The sequence below is a fragment of the Corvus cornix genome, chromosome Z (assembly GCF_000738735.6).
Source record: "Corvus cornix cornix isolate S_Up_H32 chromosome Z, ASM73873v5, whole genome shotgun sequence".
Lineage (NCBI taxonomy): Eukaryota > Metazoa > Chordata > Aves > Passeriformes > Corvidae > Corvus > Corvus cornix.
In genome coordinates, this window is record NC_046357.1 from 51,650,066 (window position 1) to 51,672,467 (window position 22,402).

Consider the following 22,402-nt stretch of genomic DNA (forward strand, 5'->3'; position numbering starts at 1 on the left):
GCATGCCTGTGGTGTGCTGGATGCCCCACTGACTAAAGAAATCTTACAACTTATTAGAAACATAGGCAGGACCATTGTCTGTTTTCACTTCTTTGGGCACTCCCAGGGTGGAAAAGGCAAGGAGAAAGTGTTTTATCACATCTGTTGCCTTTTCTCCCACATGGGCAGATGCAAAGACAGCTCCAGAGAAAGTGTCTACTGACACGTGGACATATTTCAGTCTCCCATATTGGGGGACATGGGTGACATCTGTCTGCCACAACTGGCAGCTGCTGAGGGGGTTTACCCCTGTGCCTAACAATGGTACCTGATAATGTTGACAGTTAGGGCACGTTGCTACAATTGCCCTTGCTTGATCTCTGTGAATGTTAAACATTCTAATGAGGGCAGGAATATTTTGATGGAAAAACTGGTGGCTTAACTTGGCTTGTGCAAAGGTGTCAGGTAAGTTGGGACTGTGCACAGCCATGGCCAGGGTATCAGCTCTCCAGTTTCCCTCTGCGATGGGTAATGGCAGATCTGTGTGTGATCCCACATGGATCACATGATAAGGCTGCTCTGGCCTCTGTTTATGCTCTGGGATTAAACCTGTGTAAGTGTATTAAATTTTCTACTGATTGAGCTGTTACAGTAAAATATTAATATATGTGCCCCAAATAGCACAAGATTTATTAGGTTCATATTATTGACTGAAAGAATCTGTTACATATCTGCAAAACAGTGTGGAAATAACAATATAAATAGCAATATAAGTTCCTCTGAACAGAGAGATTTACTTCTCATTTGCTGTCTGAGTGCACCAGGCTCCTAAACTGTGTGTGTGAAAAACCTAGAGAAAGGTCATTTTTTCCCCTGCAAATGAGTGGTAATGGAACTGAAATCTAGTTCTTTTCTAGCTGACGGCTCTCCTATAATAAGCAGAACTGTGCTGAAGCAAGCTGGGGTTGAATTTGGGCTTTTATTTTTGTTTGGCCTGACTTGCAGACTATGGGTGAAATCAGGCCCTTGGTTCTCGGTGCTTCTCCTGTAGCCTCGTACCTGTGCACAGGGGACTGTGTGAGGTCAAATCCTTCATCTAGGGATGGGGCTGCCTGCACACCCAGCTACATATAGAGCACACAAACAGAAAAGTAAGAGAAAGAAAGGGTACAAACACTTGCAGATAACTTTTTTCATCTCTTGTGAAAAAATCTGGTGAGAACTCTGGTAACAGCACTGGAAACTGTTTTGTCTCCTTGGAAAGGCTTTCCCCACTGGCTAATTCTGCGCTGCTTCCTATTAAAACTGGGCTGATTCTGGCTTAGCATGTCAAGAACGCTTAAAATCAACATCAGACAGAGAAAATATAAAAAGAATTGAAACATATTTCTGGAGATTACTTAATAATAGCAAGTATCACAGCTTCTATCAGATCCTAAATAGTCAATTTAACTAATACTATATTTTTGTGTCTGTTTTCTTAGCCAGCTCAATGCATATTAGTATGCGATATGCAGAAAAGTTATTAGAATTATGGTAATAAAGCGAAAAAATGAAAATTAATTAAATTTAGAATTAATTAGAATTTAAAATTAATTAACATTAGAACCAATTAAATGTGTAACTAAAACCCTTTCCTGATTTTATTTATTTTAAATAAATTTTGTGCATCTTTAGATAAAATAACATCAAAGGACTACCTTATCTGCCTTTTTATCACATCTCATGTTTTCACAGGTCACTTTGGCTCATCAGTAGCATCTTATTTCATATTCTTGCGTTGGATGTATGGAATAAACATGATTCTCTTTGGACTGACCTTTGGTCTTGTAATGGTGCCTGAGGTGGGAATATTTTCAATTATCTTTGAGGATTGCATTGTGAATTTCTGTCTTTGCAGTGAGATTTCACAGGACTGGAGCTTTAAACAAGTTTTTCATCTCTGTATGTTCCATTTGAAAGTATTAAACCATACCAGGCCTGTAAAGATGGACTTCCTTTGTGGATAGTTGTCTCTACAGAGAGATGTCTTGAAATAGACAGGACAGAAAAGTGTAAAATACATATAGGGTTGTCTTCTGAAATGGTTTGCTGAGTCTGCGATGACATAGGCGTGGGGTTTTTTTGTTTTCAGGGGGAGTGGGTTGGTTGGTTTGCTTGTTTTTGGTGGTTCTATGCAGAACTGAGTAGAGGAACTGAGACCAAGAAGACATATGACCAGAAGACCAGGTGGACTATCTTGACTAAATGTGCATTGCAATAGAAAGATGTATCTTGGGGGTCAGAGGATCCTTTCAGATGCAATACTCACTTGCCGATAGGTGTAACAGGGCTGTAAAGTCATGAGAGACCTCTGTGCTTTGCACTGTGCAACATCACTGTTAAGAGTGGTATGTAGAGCAGATATTAGACTTAGACATGAATTACTTCTATGAAATATATACTTTCTGAGTTTCTTTGAGCCACCATATTGCCCTTCTAAAAGCAGGGCTTTTACGGAATTAAAAATATTGTGTCTTATCCCTGATTTCAATATTCCATGTTCCTCTTATCTTTCTTATTTTGTAGCAAGCAGATGAGAAAGAGTCAGGTAGGAATTTCCATCAACTTCCTAGCCCAGCATTTCAATAGCATGATCCATCCTGCTAGATCCCGACAAGTCTCTGTGGTTTGATGGGATTCATCATATGATGTCATTGTAAAAACCTCTCTCAATTATTTTTGAGTGGCCTTGGGAATCCAGAGAGGTCCTAGATGACTGGAAGCTGATATATGTTGTTCCAATTTTCAAGAAGGGCAAGAAGGAGGACCCTGGGAAGTACAGGCCTGTCAGTCTCACTTCAGTGCCTGGTAAACTTAAGGAAAAGATTTTCCTGTGAGGTATTGAAAAACAACTGAAGAACAATGCAGGCAATGGTCACAGCCACCATGGCTTGATGAGAGGAAAGTCCTGCTTATCAAACCTGCTTTCCTTTTATGACAAAGTAACCCACTGAGTTGATCAAGGGAAGCCAGTTGATGCACCCTTTTTGGACTTCAGTAAAGCTTTCAATGCTGTCTCTCCCAGTATCCTTCTGGACAAAATGTGCAGCACGCAGCTGGATGAACACATCATGGAATAGGTGAGCAACTGGCTTATGGTTAAGTCACGAAGGGTGATGGTGAATAGGGTGGCATCAAACTGGTGACCTGTCAATGATGGGGTTCTGCAGGCTCCATCCTTGGCCCTCTGCTCTTCAACATCTTCATGAATGACATGGATGCAGTACTGGAAGGGATACTGAGCAAGTCTTAGATGCAGATGATACAAATCTGAGAGGAGCTGCTGACTCCCTCAAAGGCAGGGAGGCCCTGCAGAGAGACATTGGTAAATTCGAGTCCTGGGCAGCCACCAACCATATGAAGAGATTCCATGCCTGGGAAGGGCAACCCTGGCTGGGTGTATAAACTGGGGTATGAGAGGCTGGAGAGAAACATTGTGGAAAGGGACCTGGGGGTCCTGGTTGAGGGACAGTTGAACTTGAGTCAGCAGTGCCCTGGCAGCTGGGAGGGCCAAGTGTGTCCTGGGGGACATCAGGCCCAGCATTGCCAGCTGGGCAAAGGAGAGGATTGTCCCACTGTGCTCTGCACTGGGGTGGCCTCATCTTGAATATTGTGTGCAGTTTTGGTCACCACAACAAAAACAGACATTAAGCTGTTAGAGAGCATCCAAAGGATTGTGAAGGGCCTTGAGGGGAAGCCGTATGAGAAACAGCTGAAATCACTTGGTCTGCTCAGCCTGGAGAAGAAGAAATTGAAGAGGGACCTCATCACAGTCTACAACTTCCTCATGAGGGGAAGAGGAGGGTCAGGCACTGATCTCTTCTCTATGGTGACCAGTGACAGGGCCCAAGGGAATGGCCTGAAGTTGTGTCAGGGGAGGTTTAGGTTACATATTAGAAAAAGGTTCTTCACCTAGAGGATGGCTGGGCACTGGAATAGGCTCCCCAGGGAAGTGGTCACAATCTCCAAGTCTGACAGCATTTGAGAATTGTTTGGACAATATTTTCAGGCACATGGTATGATGCTTGGAGATGGCATTTTGCAGGGTGAGGAGTTGGACTTGATAATCTTTCAACTCAGCATATTCTCTCATTCTGTGATGTTCCTTAGAAGCCAAAACAGAAAAAAATATCCAGCAGTTTTCAGGGTAAGCCTGGAAGGGACCCTGAGAGGAGATACACTGTGCCTGCATCTTACCAGCAGCAGGGGAATTGTCAGAATTCAAAAACTGATTCCCTACCATCTTCCCATACATTTCAATTAAAATATCCCAATAAAATCTGTACTGAAAGAAAAATTAATATTTTGGTCTTTGTAAGATAAACACTGCTCATTAGAGAAATATGGGTGGACTTCTGTCCTTTGAATGTAAGCTGCCTTTGAATGTAAGAGGCTATGTTTGGCAATCCATGATACTAGTGGAATTTTAAATTTAGAACACGGCACTGAATGCATATACTAAGCACAGTTTCAATCAGTAATGTGAGGAGCAGTAAAAGGAATTGTAGAAGGAGGTCATTCTCATTAAGGAATTTACGACCATGAAACAAGTCTTTCAAAGAAATGACAGATCACTGTCCTTTGTTGCTTTTTTGCTTTAAACTATAAATCACTCTCATTTTTTGGTTTCAGGCTTTGATGGGTAAGCCATATGGCTCTTTGCCTAGAAAAACTGTCCCAAGAGCTGAAGAAGCAACTGCTATGAATTTTGCTACTCTCTGGGATTTTAGTGTAAGTTCATAATCTTGCAATATTGCATATCCACATGACTTTTATTCACAATTACTTCATTATTTAATGCTCAATTATTTAATATGAAGTATTTCAGGAGGTAATTTGCAAGATAATTAATTTACTTTTTTTTTTCACAAGCTCTCTATATAGAGGTTTCTTTCAGACAAAACACATAATGAAGTTCGATATTCACAAGCATGTCTCAGTATATGTAGCAATACAAAGACAATGGGGAAATATCTCAAAGCTGGTTTGTTACTCCAGGGTAGTGGATTTCCATTTCTTAAGTGTGAATTTGGTCTTCTGGTTTTATATGATTAGGATTCTGAATTTTAAAATGCAGTATGAATTTGGAAAGGAGAAGAAAATAAATAAAAAATAATAGTGAGCTCCCTACATCTTATCCCTTCCGTTACATACAATGCCAGTGATGGATTCTCCTTGGATAGAAAAAGAATTGGAAGATCTTTCTAAAAATCTACATATGTAACATTTTGCAGTGACTGCTTCATGAAATAACATTGCATCTAGCGCAATCAGAAGTTGTGTATTTGAGGGAAAGTAAGAGTAAATCTAAACATGTAGCTGGGAAGTAAGATAATGATAATGAAATTGTAAAATGAGAAATAAGAAGATCAGGGAGACATTGGAGAAAAAAGGAATTATAGTAACTTGAAGACTTTGTAACAAGAATAGAGACTAGAAGAGCTTCATTCACAAAATCAGAACAAAGTTTGTAAAATGAATGTATTTGAGAAAAGATGGATGAAGACATGGTGGAAAGAAAGGAGAAGATTATAACTGTGAGAACCAGAATCTGACAGGTCTGAAGAAGTATAACAAATAACAAAGTAGTAGTTAACACAAGGAGCAAATGCAAACATAACAAACATGGAATAAAGAAATGAGAGAGATGGAAATATTGGGGGAAAAAAAAATTTTTTTGAGGCATGTCAGATTGACAAATATTCCCTGAAGACAATGACACCTTTGTTTAAGCAGCACAGGAGATAGTACCTTTCATCTGCTATCAATGCTTATGTGCTATCAGGTAAGTTAGAAATTAATGATCACATGTCAACAATCACTATTTTATCCTAAACAAAACCCCAGCAAAACCCAAAGGAGTCCAAGTCCTATGAAAGGACTTAAAAAATGCAGCTGGAAACACTGTACCCATAAGACAAGTGACCATAATGGAGCTTGAGATAAGCACAGACGCTGCAGGAGGGGGGAGTTAATTCCAGGCCTAAGAGGCTTGGTTAGCTCTTGGACAAAAATTCCCAATGTGGCAAAGGAAGCAAGTGAGACAGCAAGCAAGTGCTTATGCACATACCAGCCCAAGTCATAGGAACATCGTGGATACCTGGAACTTGGGCTATATAGAGGTGATACCCCAGAAGAATGTCTTGGGACCCCACCACTGCGGGGACCAGGGTGAAGAAGGACCGGCAGGATGCCAAAGGAATTCATGTGGTGATAGTGGTGTCTTTCAACTGGTGATCTCCTTCTACTTAGTTTCTCTCTCTCTCTCTCTCTCTCTCTCTCACTCTGTCTCTTATACCCTCTCACTCCCATTTCTTTCTCTCTCTGTCTACCTCCCCCTCACATTCACTCTTAAATAAAATCTGCACTATTGACTTCAGTGTATGGTCTCTTATGGTCACCTAATTTCAGGCAGAGGCATCTCTTTATAAATGGGTCATAAACCCCACCACTCTCTGAGACAAACAAAGGAAAGATGAGCTCAGCATGTCTATTGTTCTTTTTTTGTACTTGAAATGTATGCACATTACTGACATGGCAAAAGGAAGCATATTTGGATTTTGCTATATTCTACTTGGAATTCAGTTTTACCATATTTTTCAGATTATAATCCAAACATAAAAAATCACACTCTCAAGGCTTATTGCAGTAACACATTCAATCAGTAGTCTTTTATGTTAGGCTCAGAAAGGAGTGAAAGAGATTTTCCTTGAACACCTATTTTTACAGAGCTAAAGTTATTTCTAATGTTATGGTTAAATGCTGTGGAGTAAACATACTGAATGATACACAGAGCAGGAATTGTCTCTGACTTGCAGAACACAGAAAATAAAAAGGCTCTCTAGAGCTGCATTAGGCTGTATTGAAACCTGGGCTGAGATGGAATTGTAGGATGCCTTAGTGACCAAATAGATGCAATATATGTACTAGTGAATGTGAATGTGTCCTGAGTGGTCTAGATGTTTTTACTAGTAGTTAGCTAGAACTGTGCTCTATTGTAATACTTGCCTTATTAGAGATGAACATATTTTTATCCATTATGCATAGGCACATGTCTCAAAGCTAGTCAGAGATGAAGAAAAATGAGATATGTTGTTCATGATATTTTGAATAATAATTATATTTACCACATATTAATATTTGATTTTCAGCTTAAAATTGTGAATTAGGTTTTTCAAATAACCCTGTGACACATTTAAGGTAGAGTAAAAACTTCAATAATTTAAGAGCATGTTTTGAAAAAATAAGTAAGAGAAAGATGTATTAATTTTAAGGAAAATGGGCAACTGAAAAACAGAAGTCAAGCAAATGGTTTTTTAATTCACCAACCCTTCATCTCCTTGTATTACTGTCAAAACTATTCATGGCCTATCCTCCAACTATGAGGTCAAATACTATTGTGCTTGGAATTCTTACCTCCAGCTGGAGGTTTGCCACTGCTGTGCATGCACTGAGCTGTCCATGTCAAGGCTCTGGCTTTGGTCTCCTTTTAGGAGGAGAGTTCTTGCAGTAACTTGAGAGTTAACAGGAAGTTCTAGCTATTTGGTCCACGTAGATACCAGCAATTTCTTACAGTTGATAAGGTACTAGTAAATATTTTTGAAAAATCGTCAGTCTGACCAGTAGAAGAGAGGGAAACTCATACTAAGATATTTAGAAAAGAAGATAGATTTTGAATTGCTGAGAAAGACAGTGCACTTATATTGCATTTTTTGCAGCCTTGGAGTTGAATCTAAGTGTGCAAAAGCTCTATGTACTGAATAATTACCCATAAAATGCACCTACCTATTGGTTATCATATATATTGAATGTTCACCCAAAGAACAGCAGACAACTGTGGTTAGACAAAGAAGGCAGATGAAATTTTCGCTCAAATTTATACAAATAAATTTTAGAAAGGTGAAAATTAAGTTAAAAATCCAGCATTTTATGTGCAAATAATCTGAAAAACAAATTTTGTAAAACAGTATGTTTCTTTCTTTACAAGAAGTATGTTGATGAACTAGTTTTGACTGATTAAATTGTAGGTGGATTGTAAATGAAGAATTTTAAAGACAAAAGATTTTGAAGTTGCTACGAAATATACTACATCTTTTTCAAATTAAGGGACACATTTTCTATCTTATGAGATTTATTATAGAGATGCTTGTAACTGATTTGAATTCACTGAAATGAATGTTTTAATACACTGCTATTGATACAATTACCAATTATGTGTAAGTAAGAAAAGTAATATTTTAATTTTTTCTGACTTTTCAGGGCTTTGCACAGTATTCTGTACTCTTTTATGGTTATTACAATAACCAGAGGACAATTGGGTGGCTCAAGTTCAGGATGCCTCTTTCATATTTCCTTGTTGGAGTTGGATCTATTGGCTATAGCTTTATGATTGTCACTCGAACGTAAGTTCTCCTTGGCTCTGGAAAAAAGTAGGTAATTCCACTGTTGACCCTGGAGACTGCCTTTTTAAAAAATGCAGTAATTCTAAGGACAGGACAATGCAAGATCAAGGTCAAACTTATGTAAGATTCCTTAAACCTGTATTTATTTATCTGTTCTTCTGCACCGGAAGTTTTGTTACAGTGTTGTGAAAGTGGGACTAAATCTTTACTGAAATAACAAAACATTTCTCCCCTGAACTTCAAAATGAAAAATGAATGCATAAAGTGAGGAAGAGATTTGTCATCCCATTTTTTCATAATACTTGGCATCTAGTAGATCATCAGCTAAAATCCAGGAAATTCAATAATTCTACCTTTAGTGATATTTTATGTGAGTGAAACTCTTCTATGAAGGAAGAACACAAGAAAGAAGCATATGGCAAATAATTCTGCATGTAGCTCACAGTTCACAGTAAATGCTGCCAATAATATAGTCTTTAATACCCTTGGTTCAAGCAGGATGACCACCTAACACAGTAGTACAGTCAGCTCTAGCAGTGCTATTAAAAAAGCCTATAGTGAAAAAATAAGAACCTTGCAAGTCAAGATTCAAGGACACTATGGGTTTGGCACAGCATAGTTTTAGGTAGCGTAAGTTAGGTATACATACACATATATGTATTTTTGGAGAGGAAACAAACCACTTCAATAAGTTAGGAATTGGTTTAGTTCAAAAATTTATTTTAAAATATTTCTGATAAAACAACTGCCAAGATTAGAAAAATCTTAGTCTCAGAAAATTTTATTTCAATGACTTTCACTCAGACAAAAAATATTCCTGATAGCAGGAAAAACCTGTAGCCCAAAAAAAAGGAATATCCTTGAGAAAAAAATACATTGCATGTGCTAACTTTCCATCTGGCCATGACACTAATGATGACTAGTATTTAGGAATTCATATGAGAGTTCTTTTCTATTTCTCCAGAAATAATCACAGTGAGCACAGAAACTAAAAGCAATGTAACAGGAAGTGCTATAATTTTTCTGCTGTTGACTGGGAACTTGCAAAGGTCTATGTGAAAGAGGTAGTGAGGATGATAAGCACTATTATTTTATTTAGGGGAAATATTTAGATGTAGGGTTGCTCCTCTCTTCAGCTCTTGCAGTGTGTAACATAAAATGGAAACATTTTTGATCTCAAAGAGATTATATTCTAACCACAAGTATGTTTATTATTTTGTTAGAAACTCTTGAGAAGGAAATATCTTAGTCTATAAACCAGAAGCAGGGCAGATTCTACCAAGAACCTTTCTTGATCTCTGACCCTTCTAGACACGACCAACCCTGCTATTGATTTTTGGCATCTCAGAAGGATTTTCTGTATTGTTGACTTACTATTGTCTTCCTAGATTTGAGAGTATTTTAAAAAATGTGCTACATAGAATGCATTAATATTAATAACATAACTCAGCTGAATTATTGAGATTTAAGTGTTGCCTTTTCCTGACCAGAAATACTGAAGACTACATGATTTGCACCTCATCAGTACACTCTATACTTGTGCTTAATGACTTGAATTAGTTGACAAAGTATGTAGAAGCAATACCACTGTTATTACGTGAATGAAACCCCTTTAAAACAGAGAATTTTGTAGGCATGTTCAAGTCTAATCTGAAGAAATATTTTTCTGAAGAAATAATTTGATGTTTCTGGACACAGCAATAAATCCTTCGTATGTGCACAGGAAATGACAGGGAAGATAGCTGTATGAGCGATATTTTATGTGTTACAACAATGTTTACTTCTGTCTTGTTATTTTAGAATATTGATTATATTCTTTGTTATATTTATTTTGTTCTGTTTTATTTATGTATTTATTTAGCTTATTGTTATTTTAGAATTTTTTTTATCAGAATTTTTCTTCTTTTTCTACTTGTGAACTCTCTAATAAAATCTATTGCAGTTCAGGATGTTCTGCACCTTTCTATTTAAGAGATGTGCTCAATATTGTTCTTCTATTAAGTTTCTTATCTAGCAGAATTTCTCTGAGGGGTTAATGAAATACATTCATTCTTTCTCATAAAAAATGTGTGTTGTGAACTTATAAAGTGTCTAAATATGAAAATACCCATCTTTTGCTCTTGTCTCAGAAAAAAGATTTAGTAAAGCATAACTGACAGCAAGAATGATGTAGGGTTTTTTTCAGAAAAAAAGTTAGAATTTCGGAACCTTTTAAAAGTCACGCCCACAAAGCAGAACTAGTGTTAACAAGGTCTTCTGTGTCTTTATGTTTTTTGTAGAATGGCAAAGAATGCAAATGATGATGGTGGTGGGGATGACACTAGTTTTAACTTCAGCTGGAAAATGTTCACAAGCTGGGACTACTTGATTGGCAATCCTGAGACAGCAGATAATAAGTTTGCCTCCATCACAACAAGCTTTAAGGTAAAACAAAGTTTACTGAGGAGAGGCAGCACAATCTGGCTTTCACACTGGTATGAATTGGATGGAATTAAGTTCAAGAGTTAGGTGTGCTGAGGCTTAGAAACATATACTTGGATTGGCATCTGTACATCCTTCTTGGTCTTTGTGTCTTGCCATGAGATTTTTTTTCTTTTAAATTGTGAAATAACATTACTATATTTTGTGTCCTCTGTGCTGGCAGTACCAGTTGTAGAAAACTAATTCTACTGTAAAAATAATATTTTCCTTTTTCTCATTTCTGGTGGCTTCCAGTTTCTATGGTGTTTGTCTGAAAATCTTTTTTAAAATGTTCCTCCCATTTTGTCAACCTCACATTGTCAACTTCTCTTGTTACAGAGAATAGATATAAGACAAAGTAATAGAATAATCTGTATAGGGCTATTTATCAGAATATCAGAAAATGGCTGCAGAATTTTGAGTTTATACTTGTTTTTCAGTAAGAAAATTTTCTTTTTAAATTTTCAAGTTAGTTACAAAATACAGCCCAATTTGCAAGACAATGTTCTTAGGCCCCTTTCCTGTATATATATACAAGTATATATACCCTGTGTATAGGGTATGCTGATTTCAAGAGTAATTGTGTAAGGAATCTGGGGCAAGGTGTAAGATGCAGGGCTGTGAAAGCTGGATGTTAAAGAATGTGTTTCTGCACTAAGGTGGCTGGCCCACAGCAGTGGAGCATGCAAAGGAAGATTTAATTTTCAGTGTAATAATGTACAGGGAATACACAGGCAAAGTATTGTGAGACAATGAAGAAGATGCTAGGCTTGCAGTTGCAGCGACAAGTGTGACACCATGGGAGCTGGAGGAGTGAGCACTGGCTGCTCTACTCAACTGCACATGTCCTGTCCACAGTAGTGATACAGCCACTCACCCTGCCCGCCTCCTAAGCTGCAGGCATAACACAGAACTGCACTCAAGTGTAAGTCATCAAAAGAAGATTCCAAGAGAGCAAATTCTGGAGAAGTACTAACTGAAAGCATTGAATCTGTGTGAGCTTGTCCTGCCTGTCTACTAAGAGCAGATGCTGAAAGCTGTTTGGGAATATAAATCAGTTGAGAAAAAGGCTTAATTTTGAGAAATAAACTCATGAAGCTTTCCTGTAATTCTTGCAAACAAGCAAGGAACCTCAGAGAGAAAGGGTGAAGTCCTGGCTTATGTGAGATCATGGGCGTTTAGTTTGAAAGCTGCTGCAGTCTCCTGTCATTTATGTGACAAACACATGCTGTAAAAGGAGCAGAGCCATGAAAGGCAATTATTACAATGCAGTTCAGCTTCCCCTCTGGGCAACTGACCTCTATACCAAAGTCAGAAGCTGTAATAAAACTTCCTTTCATGAGGACACTCCAGAGCAAAAGCTCTTTCAGCTGGTAAAAGTAGAAACTGGAGATTATAGTTGTCTCAGAGTCTTAATATTTATCAGTCATGATCAAGGGTAAATGTGGGGCAAACGTTTTGTTCTGCAGTCTGAAACTCTGCATAGTCCAATTTTTTTGGGATTTCTACATCTCAACTGTCTTTTCATTCTTTCTGAGCTGCTGACTTTCAGAATGAAACTTTTTCCTCTTTTCTCACAAATGCACATTTTTAAAGCATGATGTTTCCTTTTCTGACAGATATTCACATATTTATCCTGCTGTGTCACTCAGTCTCATATCACCTTGCAAGCTGAAAGAACGTGCTGGGTTTTTTTGACACAAGTACAAGTGTAACAAGACTCATTGGGGACACACTCAACAAGGGCAAAGGAAACCCTGGGGAGCCAAAACCCCAGGATCTGCCAGGACCCAGACAAGATTTTATGAGATAATATACATTAATCTTGAAACATGAAGCTGAGATGTGTATTTGCATCTTTGTAATTTATTTAACTGACTTCTAACAATTGAGGAAACAATGTGGGGTTTTGAGCAATAAATTATTCATAAAATTCTTTTCTTTCTAACAAGTGCAGGAAGCAATCGTGGAGGAGCAGGAGAGCCGAAAAGAAGAAAATATTCATTTGACTCGATTCCTGAGGGTACTTGCTAACTTCTTAGCCCTATGCACACTTGCTGGAAGTGGCTACCTCATCTTTTTTGTTGTCAGAAGATCCCAGCAATTTGCCTTGGAAGGTCTGGAGAACTACGGGTGGTGGGAAAGAAATGAAGTTCGTGCTAGTGCATTTCTATAATAGATGTGGTTTGAAACTGTGTTTCTCTGCTTTGCATGTTGCCTTTTTTCCCCTGGTAATTTAAATACTCTTGAGTGTGGATGGTAAATGTCTAACAAAAGAATTGCTTATGTGTCTCTGCTTCCTACTTCATCAAATTTCTTCTTTGCTTCTTTCAAATATTCCTTAGTATTTAGCTTTCATTTGAGGCCTTTACATTTCCTCCTCTGTGCTCTTAGGATTATTTTCCAGACACTCTCTGGATTAGTGAGATCTCTTCAATCTTGTTGCTTTCCTCTTGAGACTGACCCAAACAAAGTGATTGGTCTGTGGGCACAGATAAAGTTATTTGGGACCTCACGGATACAACTCTGCAGTGTGGCAACAGGTTGAAACTGATACCTTTCTGTTCCACTTGCCCTGTCCAAGGGTCCTATGCCATTTGTTTTGTGCCTAATCTGTGCCTAATGCTTTCCTCAAAAGCAGGTGCAGCCTGCCTGATAGAGGTGTACAGTGATGATGGTGACTGTGTTTGCTACAACAGTGTGCAGTATGTGCCTGAAGTCAGTGTGCTATGTGAAAACCTGGAAAGGTTTTACTTCCTTAGCAAAAATGCTACTGTGCATGTTGTAAAACTATTTTGTTACTTCAAGCCTATCTTCTGAGCTGGAGTGTAAAGTACATACCTGACTTAAGGTAAGGAAAAAGGTGCTAGCCTCACAAAGCTAATGAGATGGGCAATGATGGAACAAGGAAAATCAATCCAGAATTTTCAACACCAAAGCCTGACTGAGAAAGTAATATTAAAATATCAAATAATCCACCTCTAAAATCCAGAGAAATAGGGTTGTTGAGAGTGGATTAAGTTACTCGTTATCACATTTCAGTTTGATAGGAAAGGAAAAATTGTGTACAAAACTTCTTGATTTAAGGCAACACAAGCTCTGAGACAACAGAGCTTGGAGGAATTCAGCTTTCTCTCAGTTTAAAGGTGTGGTAACAGATTTGTACTAACAAGAACTGGGCTACTGAAAGCTGTTATATTAGTTTATGCTGTAATCTGGAAGGTAGGTAACATTTGTCTTTACGCTCATAGTTTTACTTTTGTTTCTGTAATAAAAATAGAGTTCTAAGGAGACAGAACTAAGATCTGGAGCAGGTGTATCTCTAAAGGAGAGTGGATAAAAAAACAATGACATTTTTTGGCTAAATTTTTTTTTCTATTGACAGGTAATTAACATATTTGTAAGTACAAAACATTGCCCTTGATTGGATATTAATATTTGATTACATAAATGTATTTGGCTTCTGAGTAACATTCACACATTTTCCTTATTTTATAGATCAAACTTTCTTATGTCTGCATCATTAATATATGAGTTGAAAATTTGATCAGAAAAAATCCCAGCACCTAACGTACAACTTAGAGTAAACAAAAGTGCAGCTCCTACATATAAGGCAAGCAGCAATATCTAAAAATTTATATTCTTCATAAAAGTATTAAGCTGCTTTTGTAGAAAATGTCATTACACTAGATTCATTAAGAGATTGAACACTGCATACAGTTATGCAATGGAGAAATCCAGGATAAATATATTTTTTGTCATTTATTCCTGAAGCTCACAGCACAATAAAGTGCTGCTGCTGACTTTTCAGAGAAGACCTTTTTCTCTCTGACTCTCCTTCCCTCTGAGAATATTGTAAGTTTTTTATCTCCCTCTCCATATCAGCAGTACCTAGTTCTGTCAGAACACAGTTCAGATACAATTGTCTAGTGAGTCGTGCAGAGGAGGAAATTAGTGGAAATAGGCAGACTGGGACTGTGTGCAGATTTCATCAACTTGTGATACTCAGAGAGGATTTTGGTTTCTATTAAATCAAAAACCAAATAAAAAGTAGTAATGGAAATATATTTTTCACCCAAATCAATAATAATAGAAGAATTTATGTCTCACATTTCACTGTAAACATTTTTTCCCCCTCTCCTCAGGTGAACACAGTTATGTCACTTTTGGGAATGTTCTGTCCGACTTTATTTGATGTAATCAGTTCTCTGGAAAATTACCACCCTCGAATAGCTCTGAGATGGCAGCTGGGAAGAATCTTTGCTCTTTTTCTTGGCAATCTCTACACTTTCATTATCGCCCTAATGGATGAGATCAACCTCAAGGCAAGATATTTACATTCCTTCACTATGTTTGAAATGTAGCTGGGCAACATTGAGGACCTCCAGACAGGCACAGACATATCAGTGAAAGACATTCTTTTCTTTCTGTACAGTAAATTACATCCATGCCTAAGCTAGCAATGGGAATTTTGGAATAGAAAAGCTTGAGGGCTGGTAACAAGCTCATGTTGTTTTATTTTTCCCTGATTTATTTCTTAGTTGGAAGAAGAAAAGATAGTCAAATATAACATGACAATATGGGAAGCCAGTCTGTACAATGGCACTATTCCAGAGAATTCAACTGCTCCTCCAATACAGGTAGACCCTGCTGATGTCCCCAGAGGGCCATGTTGGGAAACAATGGTGGGACAGGTAATGTAGCTGCTCGGAGCTCATATTTGAAAACAGGTCATACAATCTCTTGCAGGACATGATATCTAAATCCTCTTTATTTTGGCTAACAAGTGTCATTTAGATGAGAAAATGTGAGAAGCAGGTGTGGGAGTTTCTCTTGAACTAAAATTTTTTTTTAAAATTATTTTATTTTCTTTGTCTCCTGTCTAACAGGAAATTCTTTTTTCTGTTTGTTGACAGAATTGAAAGCATTTCTGTTTTCCCCCTCCTTTTCACTATCCTCTTATATATTCCCCTTCCTGATGCTACCTTTGCCTTGCAAAACTTGTCTAATAATTCTGAAAAAAAAAGGAGTAGCGCAACAGGGATATGTGTGCAAGACAGCTCTTACAGCAGTATGCTTTTGAAAAGACATCTCTGTCTTTAGCCAAGCAAAATAATGCGAAAGAACAATATAAGTTTAGTGGCAAATCTGCTCAAATATTTTATTTGATTCAGTTGAACATTTATTCTTATTGACCCATTAGTATAAACTGTGGTTTCCAAACAATTTTCTAACATACCCTTTCCCTCTATTTTATCCTACTTCATTATTGTTGACTTGGCCATGACAACAACTTCAATATTGAATCACCTTTGCTGTTCCTCTGTCACTCTGACAATCTGCCCTCCTGAATGAACAAATCATGAGCAGGGACCATATTGGCAAAATCATCCCCTCTCTTCTTTTTACTGATGCTGAATAAAAAGCTAAGAACACCAAGAGCTCATAACAGAAATAATTTTACCCTTAATTACTGATCATTACTGATCAGGGACAGTAATAACTTTCTGGGCTATCCGGGTAAGGCCTGTTACAGCAGGTTTTAGTGAAATATAAAAAGCCTAAAATAAAAGTTGGGGCATGAGGATTTGAATTAAGATTTTCTTCCTTCCTCTCTGTATCCACTGGACATTGGAACTCCTTGAGAAAGAAGCCATTTGCTTTGGGTTTTTTTAAATAATGTTCTCAAAGTCAGAGGAATCAAAAACAGTTTAAGGTATCAGCTCAGATTTCTGTTATAGCAGTGATCTTGACTAGAAGCCTTTCCCAGTTTAATCATACCCTGGAAGTCTCATCTGATAATATGAGCACAAATCAGAGCAAAGGATACCTCTAGAAAATGAGGGGCAGTAGTTCTGGCACATTACATAATCAGTGAATGTAGAGAGAATAAGAGTTTTATCTATGTTGAAGCAGAATAAGCACAATTACTGAACTAGTACAGTATTTAATTATTTTTGTAATTATTAATTGCTTAAATATGTTCTTAAAGGAGAATATTGCTCTAACAGGAATTTGTGCGCCTGACAGTCTCTGACATGATGACAACATACATCACAATTTTAATTGGTGATTTTTTGAGAGCCGTCTTTGTCAGGTTTTTCAATTACTGCTGGTGCTGGGACTTGGAGTATGGATTTGTAAGTATCTGATTTTAAATGTCTTTGCTATCCATCACTTCACAATTAAGTAACAAATTTCATTTTCCTTTCAAAACTACAGGGTTAACTTTTGGTTAGATACACCATCTTCAAAATCCCTGTACTACATTGTGTTAGCTTTTCTCAGAATTTGTTTGTGCCTTAATATTTGTCTTTTTCTTTAAACTTTGGTAACTCTAGGACTTCTTTAATTTATTTGATTTTGTGAGAACACTGGGTACACACTTTTCACACCCTTACAATTTGAACATTCCACAGAATATAATCTCATTGATTGGATAGGGCCTTCTAGCACACAGTTCTTGCGGAGAAAAATAGGAAAGATCCTCTTCTAGAAGTATTTTTATATATATATATATTTCATTAGAACTAGTTTAGCTGATGTAAAGTTAGTAAGGCCCATAACATAAGCAGGCATAGAACTGTTCACTCGGAAGTTGAGACTTTTGGTCTCACACTGACCTGAACCAGGTTAAATTTGCCACCTATTATTCTGTAAGGTCTGATGCTGTTTTTCATCTTTTAAGTAATAATCATGGTATTGCCAAAGCTTATGAAGCTCCTGAAGCCTCTCTTGTGCTTACTGAGAAGTACAGAAAAGAGCTAAGTAATTTAAGACTATCAAGGGTACCTCTGCATAAGTAATCATTGTAGCTGTTATTTTGTCCTTCTTTCCTCAAAATTTTGTCTTTGTACAAGTAAAAATTCCTTGCATTGCTAAAAACTGCATCTTGGGAAATCCCAGTTTTCCAGAGGAAGAGAAAGGTTTGGTGTTTTCTATTAAAAACCTCAGGTTTCTGGTACAGCAATCTCATTGTTACTTGCTGACTCCTATGAAATGTCAGCATTATTTCAAGGTTTTACCTTCTGCTTCAAACAGGACTAGTGTAGGGATGGAGACAAAGACTACCAGCTGAGCAGGTTGTGGTCAAACCAGTAATAAATGTTGCAATATCAAAACCAAATAGAGTTTGAATATAGCATGAGCAGAAATATTGCCAACAACACATCTGCTTGTAGGGGGTCCTGAAACTGTTCTATAATTGACATTTTTATTTGGCTGTATGTAGGAATGTCTGTAATGGTCTGGCCCATTATGGTCCTCAGGTCCAGTAATCTGCATGAAAAAACAGCTGGAAGTAGAAGTTGAAACTGGAAATCACTGAGTTTCTGGAAACATTTAATCTTAAAATCTTCCTTAGGAAGTAGCTGTAGCTGTGGCCATGGATATATATCCATTAATTTTCAGCCTTTTTCTACAAGAAAAATATTTTTGACCATCAAAATGTCCTTTGGTGAAGAATTCCAGAAATTAACTTGAACATCGTGTGGGAAAACCTTCCTTTTCTTTGTTTAAAGATTGGATTTTAAATTATTATATCTGTTAATGCTAGCACCTATGTTACAAAAAGCAGTCATACATTATTTGATTCCATATGATCTTATTAATCTCTCCATGTTGCTTTTGATATTCTATCTTATACAGATCTTCTTAGTCAACTGCTTTTCAAGTTTAATACTAGTAATCTATTTAATTTTTGCCGTTATGGAAGCAGATTCATAAATATATATGACATAAGTATATCAGTTCACTGTAAACATACATATATGCATGTGTGGGTGTGTGCATGCACAAAACTATGCAGCGCAGTAACTTCAAATATTTCAACAGCACAGCACAGTGCAAGTCAAAATTGTGACTGCAATTGAAGATTTCAGTAGAATGACTTTGTCTTGTTTCAGCCATAAGGGAATTGTTATTTTTGCATCTCATGCCCCTTACACCCTCTATCAGTTATGGATATAATAATTACCTGGAAGAGGTCCATTATTCATGGTCTTTTTGTCCATCAGTATGGTGAATCATGCTATGGTGTATACATGTATAAATAATATTTGTACATGTATAAATAGTATGTTTGAAACACATATTTAGGTGTAAGAAAAAAGTCTACAACCACAATTACTTACCAGAAAGTTTTGATCTAGTGGATGTGAACAAAAATTAATATGTGTTGCCTTTCAATTGTTGCTAAATTCAGTGTATTCGATGTTTCCAACTGGAAATGTTCATAAATTAGAAATTAATAATTAAGGTAAAAGAAGAGCTGGGTAAGTGATTAAAGATTTGAAAAACCAGAATGAAGGGTCAAATTAATAGTTCAGAAATAAAAGACTAAACAATTTTTGTGGTAATTATGCATCTACACCGGAAATAAAAATGTATGACACAGGGCCTTCTTCAGCAGACAAAGTGATAATGAGATGCCATGGAGTCCCTAAAGTTCTGAATCTTAAAGGAAAAATTAGAATCAAACACTCAAATTAGAAATAAGATATTCATATTAAACAAAGAAAATGATTGGCAACTTCTATCAAGGTTAAAAGGAATACTTCAAAAGTTCAACAGCTGAAATACAAAAAGAAAATGAAAAATAGTGCTAGAGTTCAATCAGATATTAAATCAAGTAAATCACATTCCTTACATTAAATTTCACTGCTGATGCTATACTGGAGGACACATTATTTTGACAACCAGTATCCATTCCAATAGAAATTTTCTGAATTGTTGCTTTAAAATTTACCCAGTACCCAGCACCATTTTTAGTTCTCCATTAGCACCTGTCTCTGAACAAATTTCAGAAAGATTTTCAATAAAATACTGCAATATTATATAATATATAATATAATATATTAAAGGCTATCCTGTGGCCTTGAATTTTATTATTTATTTCATTATTCACTGATAAGATGCAACAAGAGGCCCTGTAACATGCTGCCATTGTGCTGCTGCTGTTGGAAATGAGAATTTTAATCTACTGTAACTCACCTTAAGATCCTTTGTGCAAACCTAAATCTCTCTCATGTTTTTCAGCCATCATATTCTGAGTTTGATATAAGTGGAAATGTGCTGGGACTGATCTTTAACCAAGGCATGATCTGGTAGGTGTGGCAAAGCGTGTTGTATCTGCAGGATGGCATCAGTTATCTGTGTCTGTGAAGGATTTTTCTGAAATCCTGATTGTGTCCCATTTCCTTAATTTTATGGATGTTAATGCAACATGTACCAAACTCTGGTAAACTGCAACCGGTGGGAACACTTCAAAACTATTTCTGGGCTAAGATTATTGGACAACATACATCAGGCTTTTGCACTGAGTTGGTAAGATCAACCAGTAAAAAGCTGCAAGGATTAATCTCATGCTTTTGTTGACTGACTGCTTGCTGTCGTGTTTTACTTTGAAATTTAGCCCTTCAACATACCTTACCACTCATTTCCCATGTTCCTGTGCAAAAGGCCTTAAAGTGAATGTATTTACACTTATCTGTCCAGTCACATGGATGTGTAAACAATGCTACTCCTGCAGCATTAGTCCTTAGATGTAGAGGAGAAAAAAAATCTAGGTTTTAATTCCATTTTTGGACTTTACATGACTGGTAAAGAACACCATGTAGAGTCCTCGTGCAAGATGCTCAGTCTTCCTCAGAAACTGTTCTCTGCAAGCACTGTTGACTTCTCAGTTCTTGCTAAGGCCTAATTTTTACATTTATTATGTCTTTGGTGATCAGGCTTTTCGTGTGGTGAAAGCCCTCACTTCTGTAAAGCCCTTTATCTTTTCATTTAAGGCATATGAAAAGAGGAAGGAGATATAATAATATAATAAAGCCTGTCATTTTTCTGTACTCAGAAGGTCTTTCCAACCCTAATGTAAATATATTTCCTGGTTTGTCTGAGGCACTCAGGGCCAAAGCAGCTTAGCTTGATCACCTTATCACCTGATCACATGGGCAAGGATTAAGGAAGAAGCAGATTCCCGATCTCTTATATTTTGTATCATTTGGCCAGGAAAATGAATTTAGCTGCTCTTCAGTCAGCGTGACACAAGAAACAAGGTGTGATTAAAAAAATGTGCCAACTATTTCAGTGTCATAACCATGCAACCATATATAATGAGGAAAAAAATCTATTCAACAGAATCAAGAAGCAGGTTGTTGGCATGAAGCACTAAATGTCCCCGGCAAGAGAAGATAAATGTCTATTAAGCAAAAATATCCTTCATAAAAAGGTGCTAGTATATTAATAAAAATAATAAATTATGAATGAAATTATTTTGTTTATATTTAGCTGTAGGAATTGTTAATACCTAGTTTTAAGGCTGTTCTTTCTTATACAACACAAGAAAGATGCTACTTGGACAAATTAAGAGTGAATAGCATTTCATCAAGTCTTGAATTAAGTTGCAGAGAAAGGTGACTTGGAAACAGAAAGTTCATAGAGATAATTCTCTTCATACACCTTCAGCTTTTCTTAAAATAGAGCAAAGATAAAAGACCAGTTAAAATACCCCATAAAGTTGGTTGTATGAATTTCTTAGGGCACTGTGTGCATGGTTGCAAAGCACATTGACAGAGGGAATGGGTGGCATACCTAGGAAGACAGAAGTCCAAAGTAGTTAACAATATAACAAAAGTTAACCATAAATAACAAAGTGGTTATTTTTTTTTAATTTGTTTCTCTTCTAGGATGGGATCTTTTTATGCTCCATGTCTCCCAGCAATCAATGTGTTCCGCCTCCACACATCGATGTACCTGCAGTGCTGGGCAGTGATGTGCTGCAATGTCCCCCAAGAACGGGTCTTCAAGGCTTCCAGATCCAATAACTTCTACATGGCCATGCTGCTTTTCATCCTTTTCCTCTCCACACTGCCTGCTGTGTACACCATTGTCTCCATCCCTCCATCTTTTGACTGTGGTCCTTTCAGGTTCTTTGCATTTTATCTTCATCTTTTGCAGTTGTTGTAAAGAACTGCTTCAGCACATTGCAGTGAACAATGCAGGAATGAAAAAGTGCCTCTATAGTAAGCGTTAGCACCTGATATGCTGAGTCTTTAATCGTGGTGTATTTCTCATTGTGGATAATTACTGAAGCTGGAATCCTGAAAAACTGACTAACTCTTTAGAAAGTTTTATCTGGGGTGTAGAACAGAAAACCTTTTCTTTTTGTCAATTTTACTGTAAAAAGGTTATCCTTACTGCTGCACTGAAGAAAAATTATTCTTAAGGAGTAGAGCAGTGAGCTGTTGTGTTTGAAAGAGAGGGCTTTTAGGAAATGTCTGTACGACCTGTAGGAAGGGCAGATCAGAATGTGTGAGGGTGTGCTAAATGTACTGTGGTTCAGTCTTTGAATGCTGGGACCCTTCAACTCACAGAATTTAATGTGTCTGTGCTACCTCTGTGAAACTGAATTTGTTTCTGAAGTCTTCAAGGCCTCCATAGTCATTGGTCCCTTCTAAACACTTAGACCTGCCCTGCAAACACATGCTTTGCATTCAAGCTAGTTTAGACTTTGCCACACT

The 22,402-nt window shown here is 37.1% G+C and overlaps 1 protein-coding gene across 1 annotated transcript in view; it reads left to right on the plus strand.

The window, feature by feature from the left end:
* TMC1 (transmembrane channel like 1) overlaps positions 1 to 22,402 on the plus strand; it is an 84,420-nt gene that overhangs the window by 56,692 nt on the left and 5,326 nt on the right. Inside the window, exons 8-17 of the mRNA XM_019281875.2 lie at positions 1,717 to 1,823; positions 4,654 to 4,752; positions 8,281 to 8,423; positions 10,703 to 10,847; positions 12,841 to 13,035; positions 15,029 to 15,208; positions 15,425 to 15,577; positions 16,895 to 17,023; positions 19,920 to 19,987; positions 21,569 to 21,808. Coding sequence (XP_019137420.1) covers positions 1,717 to 1,823; positions 4,654 to 4,752; positions 8,281 to 8,423; positions 10,703 to 10,847; positions 12,841 to 13,035; positions 15,029 to 15,208; positions 15,425 to 15,577; positions 16,895 to 17,023; positions 19,920 to 19,987; positions 21,569 to 21,808 — 1,459 coding nt within the window. The remainder of the gene's footprint in view (positions 1 to 1,716; positions 1,824 to 4,653; positions 4,753 to 8,280; positions 8,424 to 10,702; positions 10,848 to 12,840; positions 13,036 to 15,028; positions 15,209 to 15,424; positions 15,578 to 16,894; positions 17,024 to 19,919; positions 19,988 to 21,568; positions 21,809 to 22,402) is intronic.